This window comes from Wyeomyia smithii, chromosome 3, assembly GCF_029784165.1.
Source record: "Wyeomyia smithii strain HCP4-BCI-WySm-NY-G18 chromosome 3, ASM2978416v1, whole genome shotgun sequence".
Lineage (NCBI taxonomy): Eukaryota > Metazoa > Arthropoda > Insecta > Diptera > Culicidae > Wyeomyia > Wyeomyia smithii.
Genome location: NC_073696.1, coordinates 91381481 through 91393326, shown reverse-complemented (window position 1 = coordinate 91393326; position 11846 = coordinate 91381481). Strand labels below are relative to the sequence as shown.

Genomic DNA, 11846 nt, shown 5'->3' with positions numbered 1-11846 from the left:
TACGGGCACAAATTTTTTAAAAATAATATTTTTTTATAATAAATTCTTATATCTTTCATAAACAAACACTTCAATTTGTTTTCATGTACATATCATATGGAAGAAACAGTCCCTTTGGTAAAGTTATTTCTATAGGATAATAACAAGGAATGCATAAGATTTTCCTATGAAATTGTTATTGTATGTCAAGATATAAATTATGGCATTTCCAATGAGTCTAATCGATTAAATGTTCTTTAGTTTTTAAATGATTTGCTTATCTATTTTAAAGGTTTGGTAGTAATAATGTGAGTCTATCAGACGATCCTATGAAGAATGCATGACACATTTTCGATCACATCGTTTTGATTGGAAGTTCTAATAGTGCAAATTTATAACACTCCCATATGATCTGAACAAGTGAGATTATTTCAGTGTATGTATAGTGTTTATAGTAAACCAGGGTTATATTTTCCACAAGCTAGCAACAGAAATGTTACTTTGCTTATTATCAGGGTTATACTACTGCACTACTTGCCAGTTAGTGAAAATTTAAAACAAATATATTTTTTTTCAATTTTAAAATCAAAGAAATCTCTTAGAGATCTAAGCGGCCATCCACGTACCACGTGGACAGCTTTGGGGGGGGGGGGGGGGGGGGTTAGAATATATATGGACAGTTGTCCACGGAGTGGGGGGGGGTCAAAATCGTTAAAAATATGTCCACGTGGTATGTGGATGGCCTCTAAGGCAAATTACGTAATGCCTACTGAAAGGTCGGTTACGATTAGTATAAGAAAAAGCAGGTATTTTTTCAAATTAAAACCCCTTATTTGTGCAACTGTATGAATGTTTTGCTCATTTTTTGATGTTCTAAGCAATATTCAATATGTGAATAATTTGTGAAGAAGTGCAGCAAATTGTAACACAGATTAGGTTGTTTTCTGATGAATAGAAATAGATGTTTGTTAGACCAAGTAACTATCTTTGCCAACCACTTGCTTAGCCAACAAAACTTACAAAAAGCTGTCCAAATTTTTACTCACAGATATGAATTTAGATTTGCGGATTAACGGATTGATATTAATCAAGGGGGTGAAGTCAAGCAGTTTTATCGTAACTCAATATGGCGTCGTTTGTTTACGACAATTAGGAGAGAGCAGCTATCTGTTGTAATTTTGAATAATCTACTCGATACATCCAACTCAGCGATGTTTTATACATACTACAAACTCGGAACAGCATATTTGTAAAATAGAATCAGGTGTGCAGAGCCGGCGAGAACACTGATTCCTGCTTTTGTCTGGCGTCCAGAAGCAAGCAGATTTCATGAATTGCTGATGGAGATAATCGTGAACCACCGACGTTTTTTTTTTGTTCAATCGTGGGGAATTTTGAAAATTAAACTATTAGTAAGTTTGTTACACAATACGACTTGCATTATTAAAATGTGAGTTGAGAATACAACTTTACTATTTGCAAAATTGCGGGTGTATTATTCACCTGTGAGTTTAAATTCAACCTTGACTCCACGCAAAATGAACGGATGAAATAAAAAGCGCATTTTTCTTCAGATCACATAATATGCTCAATACTCAGAAACAATAACTTTACAAACAAACTCAAAAATTTAGCTGCTAACGCGGTTGTCAACTCTCCCCTACTGTTGCTTGCGCATGCGAGAAAACGTCAAAGCACCAACGGTTGGTGCCAAAAGTAGGCGATGTTGGATACGCTGGTTTAATAGGCAATCTGACAGCCACTTCTACCCCAATGAGTATAAAAGAGAGGTGAGGAGGAAACTTACTAACACTTGCACGCGTTCCTCTGCTCGCCCCCCTCCACCCATAGTTGATGCCAAATAGTGACGTAGCTATTTGGCTTTCCCATTGAGTTCGTCTAGTTGTTTACATTTGAAGTATTTACTAATACTAGAAAAATTCACTCTCCTCCTCACCTCTCTTTTATGCTCATTGCTTCTACCCCCTGATATAAATACATACATAACTTGCCTGGTTTTATTTGCGTTTAGTTTCAACCGTGAATTTGCTTCACATTTTCAATTTCGTTATTTGAATCATTATGCCCGAAAAGATGTAATTCGTCATTCGAATCCTCGTGCTCGTAATAATGTCCAGTATGCTTTCGCAAAAACGGCCCTCCCCTATCTGACAACAAAAAGCATTTTACGAAACATTTCACAACAGATGAACGAAATATTGACAGAAATCACTGACATAAAATTATGTATAATAATGACAACAATCACCCCTATGGCATCGCGCCATGTTTTAAAAGCTAACATCTTAACATATGTGTAAACGAGATAGCAAATTACCACATACATAACATCTTATGTATGTGAAATTACCGCCTCCTTTTCATACACCTTTATCTTACTGCTGACAGCGGGCACAATTCAATTTGAGCCCAGAACATGAGTTCATTGTCATTCACTGTTACTCGGTATAGAAATGGCTCGATAATAATTCTCAAGAGTATTTCACGTGTAGCATGTAAAAAGGTCGTAAGTACAACTACGGACAACAACGAAGCGCAAAAATACAAATTATTGATTCAATCAGGGGCCATTCAAATATTACAAAACGCGCAATACCACCCCTACCCCTAATCGAAACGCGTAACTGATAGCGATAGAGCTTACATAAACAAAACAAAAAAGAAATAAATTCAAAACAAAGCAAAAATCAATTAATGGAAAGACGCCATATTTTCATGACCCAAAAATAACATGTGACATTATGGAACCACAGGCTTGAAATGGAAACGGAGCCAAAAATATGTCACATACCAACCCAGTGCTATAGCATAGGCGCGTCGAAGGCATGTGGGAAGGTAATAAATAATTTACAAATAGAGGGTTTTAATTTGTAAAAAATTCCAGCTTTTCCTTATACCAATCCATGACTGACTTTTCAGTAGATGGTGCGTAGTTTTTCTTTTATCTCAACGATTTTTCCTTGATTTTTATGTTAAACATAGAAATATTACATATAAAAAAAATCGTAATTTTTTTGTAAAACATTACATTTAAATAAAATCGTAATTTTTTTGTAAAACATTAGTTGGTAGTAATGTTTTAAAGTATCTAATATTGTTTCATTTTTAAATAGTTGAATTGATTTTCTCAGTTCGATGCAAATGTTATAGATTGGCCAATTTGAAAAATTACGCGAGAAATAAAAAAACATTTTCATAGCTGGCATCGCTGCACGTAGAAGAGAAATGTCCAAGTTGATAGAAATACCTGTTGGCGCCAATCGTAATTCGCCATCAGGGGTACCGTGCTGGATCGAAACCCGTACAGTATCGAAATCCGTACACCTTGACGTTTTTCTTCAATTTTAAGCATTATAAAAATAAAAATTCATATGATAGTTACATGTACATGTCCGTTGAGCTGTTGGCCTTCTGTTAAATTAAACTATGCGTCAGTAGGCCATGAAACAAAAATAATAAAAATAAAAAATCAATCGTGTATCGGTTTCAGTTGTCATTTCGTTGTATCGTTGGAGAATTTACTAAGAAAACGTTCTTCAGATGAAAACGTTTTTCAAGTGGGATATACGTGTTTTACTCGGTGAATCTTTTTGAAATTGATGGAAAAGGTAAGTCTTCGTCATTTTCGAGCTGTATATTGTCTGGTGAATAGTGTAAATTGTATTTATTCAACAAAAACTGTGCCGTACGGATTTTGATCCTTGTTAATTGCTTGAATCGAAATCCGCACAGCGTGTGTATCATGCATATATTGTTGAACTTTCTTCTTGTTTTCAGCATATAATGCAAGAAAACAAGTATAAATATACGGCAAACAATTTCGAAGGAGCTGTGACTGAGGTGCGCTAGGGAAAGTCGTACCGGGAAGCTTCGAAAGGTTCCGGCGTTCCGGTTGCTACAATAAGGAGTGCCGTAACGAAACGCTACGAAAAATTGCACTATTTCAGCTGATATAAAAAATTAGAAAACCGTGTGAAACCTTAGGAACAAATTGATCCTCAAAATATATTTATTCGTAAATTTAAAGATAAATTATAAATAAAAAATGTTCATTTATGTTCTTCTATATCTATACGAATTTTGATTTATTTCTGCATGGACTCTAATCCAGTCTATATCGCGTGTGTGCGGATTTCGATTCAAAAGTGTACGGGTTTTGATTCAGACAAAAATCTGTGTACGGATTTCGATTCAAAACATGTTCTATTAAAACATGATTTTTTCGGGTTTCAGAGTGATTTTAATCATTTTGCTTGAAAATAGTGATAAAATATAAGTAGACTTATAAGTAAACATGTCAGTTTAAAGCAATATGTGATTTCTTGATTTTATATTGACCGTCGAAGATTATCATGTGCTTAGGTGTACGGATTTCGGTCCAGCACGGTACCAAAGTCCAAATGTGCAGATTTGTCTGCAAAACGCAGATTTGTGGAGTCCGTGTGCAGATATTTATTGATTTGCAGATATTTGCAGTTTTTTAACGGTTTCTGCAAATTTTTGTCAGAGTCTCCTTAGATTTGCGCAGATTTTCTTAATATTTGTGCAGATTTTTACAGACTTTTGCCTGCGCGAGCGGATAGATTTTTTCAAATTTCAAGCACATTTTTCCGGTTTTTCGAGCAGTTGCAGACATTTTTCATAAACATCTGGCATCTCTGTTCGCTATACAAAGTATAAAACAACAACAGAACAAGTAAATCGTTTGTGAATAAGATTATTTTCATATTTACCTTTATATATTTTTGAAAAGTGTTTAAATTGGACATGTCTGCAACAGTGAAGTTACTTGAAGGTTGGACAATACCGGATAATACATTCTACCCGCTCCGCCTGAGCAGCATCGGGAACGACGATAAAACCGTGTTGATTGTGGCCGGAGAGCAACAGATTTACACTTTGGTTATAAAAAAATTTAAAGACACCGTTCAATCCAGCAAAACCCCCCATAAAACATCCTGCATTGCGTTGAAATCGATTGGGACTATTGTAGATACGGTGATAACCGCTCAAAACACAATTAGTTGCGTCGATAGTGGACAACTGATTTTGTTTAGTTCATTCCGCGAATGTGTTCCTGTGAAAGGTACAACTGGTGTTAAAGCTATAAATTCGATGGACAGCGGGAGAAAGCTGTTACTTATGCGATTGACAAATGATAACTTCTTACAACTGGATATTGTGAAAGATCTAACAGGCACCGATGAAATGCAAGTGTCGAAGACCTATGACTTATCCTGGGAGAAAACGGATTTTACATCAAGCAGGAAAGATGAAACTCACAAAGTAGGAACGATTTACGTTAGTAAAGAAAATCGTAGGTTTTTTCAAAGACTATTGAATTACCCAGATTTGCCCACGGAAAGTGAACAGATATTGTTCACTGTTGACAATGGGTTATTCTGGTTAAAAGACCAGTCTGAAAACTTTGAAGTAGTCACTGTTAAGCTCTTTCCATCTACAATCACCGATTTTTCGTATTCATCTACAACTGGTTGCTTTTTTGTTTTACTGCAAAATGCTGTTCTTATAGTTTATTGCCTATCAGACGAGTTAGTTAACGTAATGATACAAGAACAAAAAATATATCTAGGACAGACATCAGAGGCGTATTGCTTTATACCTGATTTAAGTGCTTTGATTTATTCAGACGGTTGCCAAATCATTCAGATGCGATGCTTTTATTCTGAACTTAGCAAAACTATTGAAAAAGAGATGAACAATATTTCTATTAGCGGAGTTACCGGTGTTGCATATTACGATCATTCTAAAATCGCCATTTGTGTAACGGAAAACCGATTATTTTACACGTTTAATGTTTCGCTTATCTCTGATCGACGGAATCAAACAACGGATTATTTTGAGCTTACAGATGAAATATTCACGCAAACGAAGCAGCTCACCCATCATCTCACATATGAGATTAAATGCGGAAAAAAAATTACAGGTCTTATTGAACAAGAACGCTTAGCGTGTGAATTGCTTACGTATGCTTCAAATTTCAACCAATATCGGAACTCTACAGAAGCCAATTTCGTTCTTCACAGAGGAATACCGGACAAGGCATACTGCTGGATTAGAAAAACTTCGTCTCAAATAAGTATGTTTGTAGAAATTATTGTTAGTTTTGCAAACAGCTTTCAGCGTTGTCTAGTCCGCCACAATAGCTGGGGTTTGGTTTTAACGATTGACTCTGTTGAAGCTTATCAAATCAAACTGAATTCGTTAAATTTCATTGGTAACACTGCTTCTCTTATGTATCCAATTGACGAGCATTGTTTAAAAAATCAGGGCTTACCGTTATTTACCATTGGCTTGATAGCTATAGCGCGGTATTCTAATGACCGCATTAATTTAAACATTCCTTTGAAATTAAAAGAGGCTACTCATATCAGCCACATGTTTGAAGTATCTGAGTTTACCAGTAATGAATGGGAACAAAATGATGATTATCAATGTACAATTAACTCCTTGAGCGGCTGCTATGGCCTAGATCGTGCAAATATACTGGCTCTAGAATACTGTCTGCCTAAACCTAACGATATCACCGGGCTAGCTAATTTACTATCAACGCTTGATATTCGCTTCGACCCTGAAATCAACGACACAGCGGATGTTATTTACATCCGCATTGGAAATTTGTTTGTATCGGCTCACTGGAAAAAAGAACAAAATGTGTTTAGCTTTAGATCGATTTCGCCCGGTGCTATGATATTACTAAAACGGACACTGCATGCTAAGCTGGGGCAATCTTTAAGTGCAAAATTAGCAGTACTGAAGGTAAGTTAATTTAACAAACCACCATATCAAAAAATACAAATGATTACTACTACACTGTCGCTATTCGCATAATAGTCCTATGTAAAAGTTGCAAGTCCTATGTAAATTTTGCGAAAATGGGTCCATTTTGGCATGTTTTTCAAGAATAGCCATTAGAAAAGTAAGGTTTGATTTCCACAACCTCGATTTTAATGACTACTCTTGTAGAGTATGCCAAAATGGACCCATTTCCGCAAAAAATAAGAAAACATAGGACTTCTACATAGGACTGTTATGCGAATAGCGGCAGTACATACGTAAAATGATACATATTTGATCGAATCTTGTAATACTTGTTTTCGTTCTACTTATTTGAACGACATTCGCATTTCCTTTTCATTAAAAATGTGATTGTTTCAATGATGATTCGTACAACCAGTAATATAATAAATATCTTATTTGTGTGTGTGTGTGTGTGTGTGTGTGTGTGTGTGTGAGTGTTTTGTAATTAAAGCAGCCAGATATTGCTTCAAGTACCTACTTTTTTTCAAATAATCCGTTTCTTTTTTAAATTCAACAAACATAAATAAATGGGTGAATGTGAATTTTAGCGAATTAATCCTTGATTTTAAATAATTGATTCATTAACTTATTGTATAAACGATTTTTGCGGTAATTTTGTGTAAAAATCTTACGTTGGGAAATAGCTAAACTAAAAATGCTTCTTCGAAGCTCAAAAAACTAGTTTGCTGAACAAGATTTAAGAAAAATATCCATTTTATATTAGCTTCTTATAGGACAATGCATTTCTCTCATAAAACAAGAACTTCGGTAACGAATATATAACATATAACTTTATCTAGGACGAAAAACAAAAATCGGTACCGCATAACCCGATGCTTTCTTTATTTTTAGGTCATACAATCGGAGCTAATGCACTGCGAACCCCAGCAGGGTAGCCTGACCAAATTCTACCAGCATATAAGAACGGCTGCTAACACGTGATTGTGACATACGTACAATATTTGGCTCAACGGGTTCAACCGAAGGGTGAAAATGCCGGTATTGATAAAAGCGCTCGCTCAGTATCGAACTGCTCGAAAAGGAGAACGCAACACCACAATTGTCAAAGCTTTCAACTGACAGCTGATATACTTCAATCGTCCTCTCTTACGATCTCTACGCACTCTTTCTCGTCACGGTGAATGACAGACGAAGCAGCAGAAAAGACTTCCTCCTATTATTGTTTCGTGTGATTGTGGTGATTTTGGAATTAAGAGAAAGTAGCCAGTGAAACTAGATTAGTTATGACAGTGTAAAAAATGTAGTGTTGCTTCCTACAAAAGTAGTTTAAAAAAATATTCTACCTATTCACTAGTTTAATTACAGGCAGAGTGTCGTATCAGTGTAATCTATGAATTGATATTTGAACCATTAAGTTAGGGCGTAAACCATTCAGTAATGTTAATTGTTCACTTAATTGAGTCTTGTCATATACATCTAGCGATAAGTCAATGTCTCTAAACTAGCGTGTGTTATCACTGTGATGTTGTAATTTCTTTCAAGAATACCGCCAAATGTATTAAGATAGATTATACTACGCCCAAAGTGTAAACCACTCTTCCGGAGAGAGGACACTAGAGCAATGCCTCCATTGAACAGTTACAACGGTAATGGCAATACCAGTGATATTATCTGCTCCCTCACTCAATCGCAAATGGCCATTGATCAGACGAACGAGTGTACCCCGGGGGGACGGCCACCCGTTTTCAGTTGCTCGCAATATTCACAGAAGGTGCTGTTGAACTTAAACGCGTTACGCCAGAATACGCGTTTCTGCGATGTGGAAATTGTAGTCGGCAGTACAACGATTCAGGCCCACCGAGCAGTACTAAGTGCTGCTTCCGCTTACTTCGAAGCAATGTTCCGCCCGGAACTGGGTCTCAGTGAGGGGAAACAGAAATCCGTCACTCTACACTCTATCCGGGCGGATATACTGATGCTACTAGTCGACTTTATCTACACCGGACAGGTGGAGATTAAACAGGTGAATATAACGTTTTTTAAAATAAAAGCTAAGTTATTTTGGAATGCGGATTGTTCGTTTTTTTTCTCTTTTGCAGAGCAACGTTCAGGAATTGCTAGCTGCAGCGGATATGATCCAACTGTCAGAGGTTGTCGACGGATGCTGCGAGTATCTATGCCGTGAGCTGCACTCTTCCAACGCACTAGGAATATTACGATTTGCCGAGGCTCACAACTGCCGACAGCTGGCGGAGGCGGCCGCCACGTACGTGTACACAAACTTTCCTAAGGTTGCTCTTGAGGATGAATTACTGGACATTCCGCACATGATGCTGATGAAAGTGATTTCTTCCGAATCATTGCGAGTAGATAGTGAATTTCAAGTATTCAAGGCTGCTTTACGCTGGATCAAGCATGATGTCGTTCCTCGCCGGCGCTATGTCTTCGAGATATTGACACACGTTCGTTTGGCACTAGTTCCAGTTGGTCTCATTGATCAGGCCGTTGCCGAATGTCGCGACGTGTCGCTGAAGATAGCATTACGATCGGTCCGGAAAGATTTGACTTCTAAGCGAGGTCAGTTGGTGCCGCTCCGCGTCTGTCCTCGCGTTTGTGCCAAGAAGAGTATCTACATCATTGGGGGATCACGCCGAGAGCAATCAGCCGGATGGACACCGGCCGACTGTATATTTGAAAGTGTCATCAAGTACGACATATTTCGGCGTGAGTGGATTGAATCAGCTCCGATGCAGATTGGAAGAATATTACCAGGGGTGGCATCGTTAGGTGGAAAAATTTTCGTAATTGGCGGTGAGCGTGGAAGCCAGATTTTAGCGAATGGAGAGGTCTATGATACGCAGAATAACAATTGGGAAGCAATGGCACCGATGATTGTGCCCCGATGCGAATTTGGACTTTGTGCTTTAGGTGGAACTTTGTATGCAATGGGCGGGTATGCAACATGTAGATTTTTTTTTCTAACCCGAATTTATATTATTTGATGATTTTACAGATGGATTGGAGAGGACATCGGGGGTTCTATTGAGTGCTACGATCCTATGAAAAATGATTGGAGAATGGTTGGAGACTTGCCGGAACCTAGGTTTAGCATGGGCGTTGTCAGCTTTGAAGGTTAATTTTTCTCCATTAACTCCGTTCTCCAAACTAATAGAATTTTTACAGGTCTTATATACATCGTCGGTGGCTGCACCACTTCAAGTCGTCATTTGCCTGATTTGATAAGGTAGGCATTTCACAAACGTTTATATTACAGACGTTGCAGTAAAAAAGTAATCTCCCCTCTCAGCTACAATCCTGTCACGCATGAATGGAATTCACTTGCTCGAATGCGAACAGCTCGCTGCCAAATGGGCGTCACAATATTGGACCGACATCTGTACGTGGTCGGTGGAAACAGTAGTCAACAGGAGGTCCTGTGTACCGTTGAAAGATATTCGTTCGACGATAACTTGTGGTCCGTAGTGGCACCAATGTCGGTAAGCAGGGCCAGTCCTGCAGTGGCCGCTGCCGATGGTTTACTGTACGTGGCTGGCGGCGACCAGCCGTGCGAAATAAATTTCTATCGCGCGCAGGTTACGATATCATCTTTTGAGTGCTATGATCCTATCAATGATCACTGGAAACAGTGCCCTGACCTGCCAACCAGCCGCTCCGAGGCGGGTGCGGTAGTGGTCTAAAACTATTTTTTGATAGCTTTTATATCGCTTTTTGTTTAAGTTTATGAGGTATAATATTTAAAAATTAACAGTTCTAGTCTACACTTGAATTTTTTTCTTGAATATAGCAATTTCCGGTTTTTATTAGGTTGGATATATTATAAACTAGCACAGCTATTACCAATTTTAAGTAATGTCCAGGTTGTTATTTTCTTTCAAAGGTGATTCACTCTCGTTTTTAGGCATGAAATATAGTACCAAAGATTCATCACTACACATTACGCAAGTAGGAGACTAGGTTGATCACTTTGAAGAAGTATTGATTAATGTCGAATAATAATAGGTGTTTACACAGTGTATAAACTTAAGCATCTCATTAAATACTTTTCCAATAAATATTTGTTTATGTCTCAATACGATACGTCTATGTATGTTTGAGAAATTGAGGTATTCAACAGAAGAATTTCCTTACGTTTTACAAGTCCTGTCGTCCTCCTGCACAAGTAACTATCACTGTAAAAACTGAAGGACGAGATCCAAGGGAGCCAATGGTATATACCGTTCTATTCAGCTCAACGAACTGATTAATTTCCATTGCGAATCTTATTTTTCAATGACTGACCAATTTTTTAAAATTTTAGTTTCAAATGAAGATGAGTCGCTTTTGAATTTCATCATAGTAGGACTGTTCGAACACATTTTTTAACCTTAAACAAATAATTTTTTTCAATGTAAGTTGGGCCAGTGAGCAATTTTTTCGTTATTGATTTAGCCCTGTTAGCCACAAATATAAAAAATGCAAAAACAACATTTCTTTCGTTCTGGCAACAAGGACATATGATTCGTCTAAAAAAAATGATTGATCGTAAATGTAGGTTTGTTGTATTTCTATCGTAGATGTAACTAAAAGTGAATGTACTAATTGCCCGAATTATTTCCACCGTTAAGTGCAACCGACCGCAAAGACCGTTATTCAATTGAACGTAAACAATTGAATATTTTGAAAGAAAATGGCGATCTAATGTCGCAACTCGCAAGTGTCTAAGATGTGTTCTTCAAAGGCTTTGTTTCACCAAAAATCTAAATGCATTTTTGGTTCGAAAACAACACACAGTGTCATGTCATGTTAGGTTTTTAATGGATTGTTCTATCCTTGCAAACGGTGATGCATCAAGGCTAGAGGTAAGAAAAATTATATTCAACTTCTACGGAAAACAAAATCAGTGATACTAATCAAACTTAACTAGACAATGTTTTGCATTTTACCTGACGAAAGCGACAAGTCGTTTGAGAATAATGTTTTAGGAATACGAAAACAACTAACAAATCATTTCCAAAAAAATTACGAAGATAGAAAAAATTGATTTATTTAAACCTAGCTGCCCC

The 11846-nt window shown here is 37.2% G+C and overlaps 2 protein-coding genes across 4 annotated transcripts; both read left to right on the top strand.

Annotated features, from left to right (window-relative positions):
• The first annotated feature begins 4669 nt into the window (after window positions 1–4669).
• Window positions 4670–10876, top strand: LOC129731253 (actin-binding protein IPP). Of its 3 annotated transcripts, none has more exons than XM_055691097.1 (6): window positions 4670–4795; window positions 8326–8806; window positions 8883–9736; window positions 9797–9915; window positions 9967–10027; window positions 10091–10876. In XM_055691097.1, the coding sequence occupies exons 2-6, from the start codon at window positions 8405–8407 to the stop codon at window positions 10479–10481; spliced, it is 1827 nt and encodes a 608-aa protein (XP_055547072.1). In that variant the 5' UTR covers window positions 4670–4795; window positions 8326–8404; the 3' UTR covers window positions 10482–10876. The 3 variants fall into 3 exon arrangements, with proteins under 3 accessions (XP_055547072.1, XP_055547073.1, XP_055547071.1); XM_055691098.1 differs by lacking the exon at window positions 4670–4795 and adding an exon at window positions 7875–8104; XM_055691096.1 differs by lacking the exon at window positions 4670–4795 and having other exon boundaries at window positions 7877–8806.
• LOC129728411 (uncharacterized) lies at window positions 4768–7814 on the top strand. The gene is made up of 3 exons (XM_055686849.1): window positions 4768–5086; window positions 6611–6780; window positions 7675–7814. The coding sequence occupies exons 1-3, from the start codon at window positions 4768–4770 to the stop codon at window positions 7762–7764; spliced, it is 579 nt and encodes a 192-aa protein (XP_055542824.1). The 3' UTR covers window positions 7765–7814.
• Window positions 10877–11846: the final 970 nt, after the last annotated feature.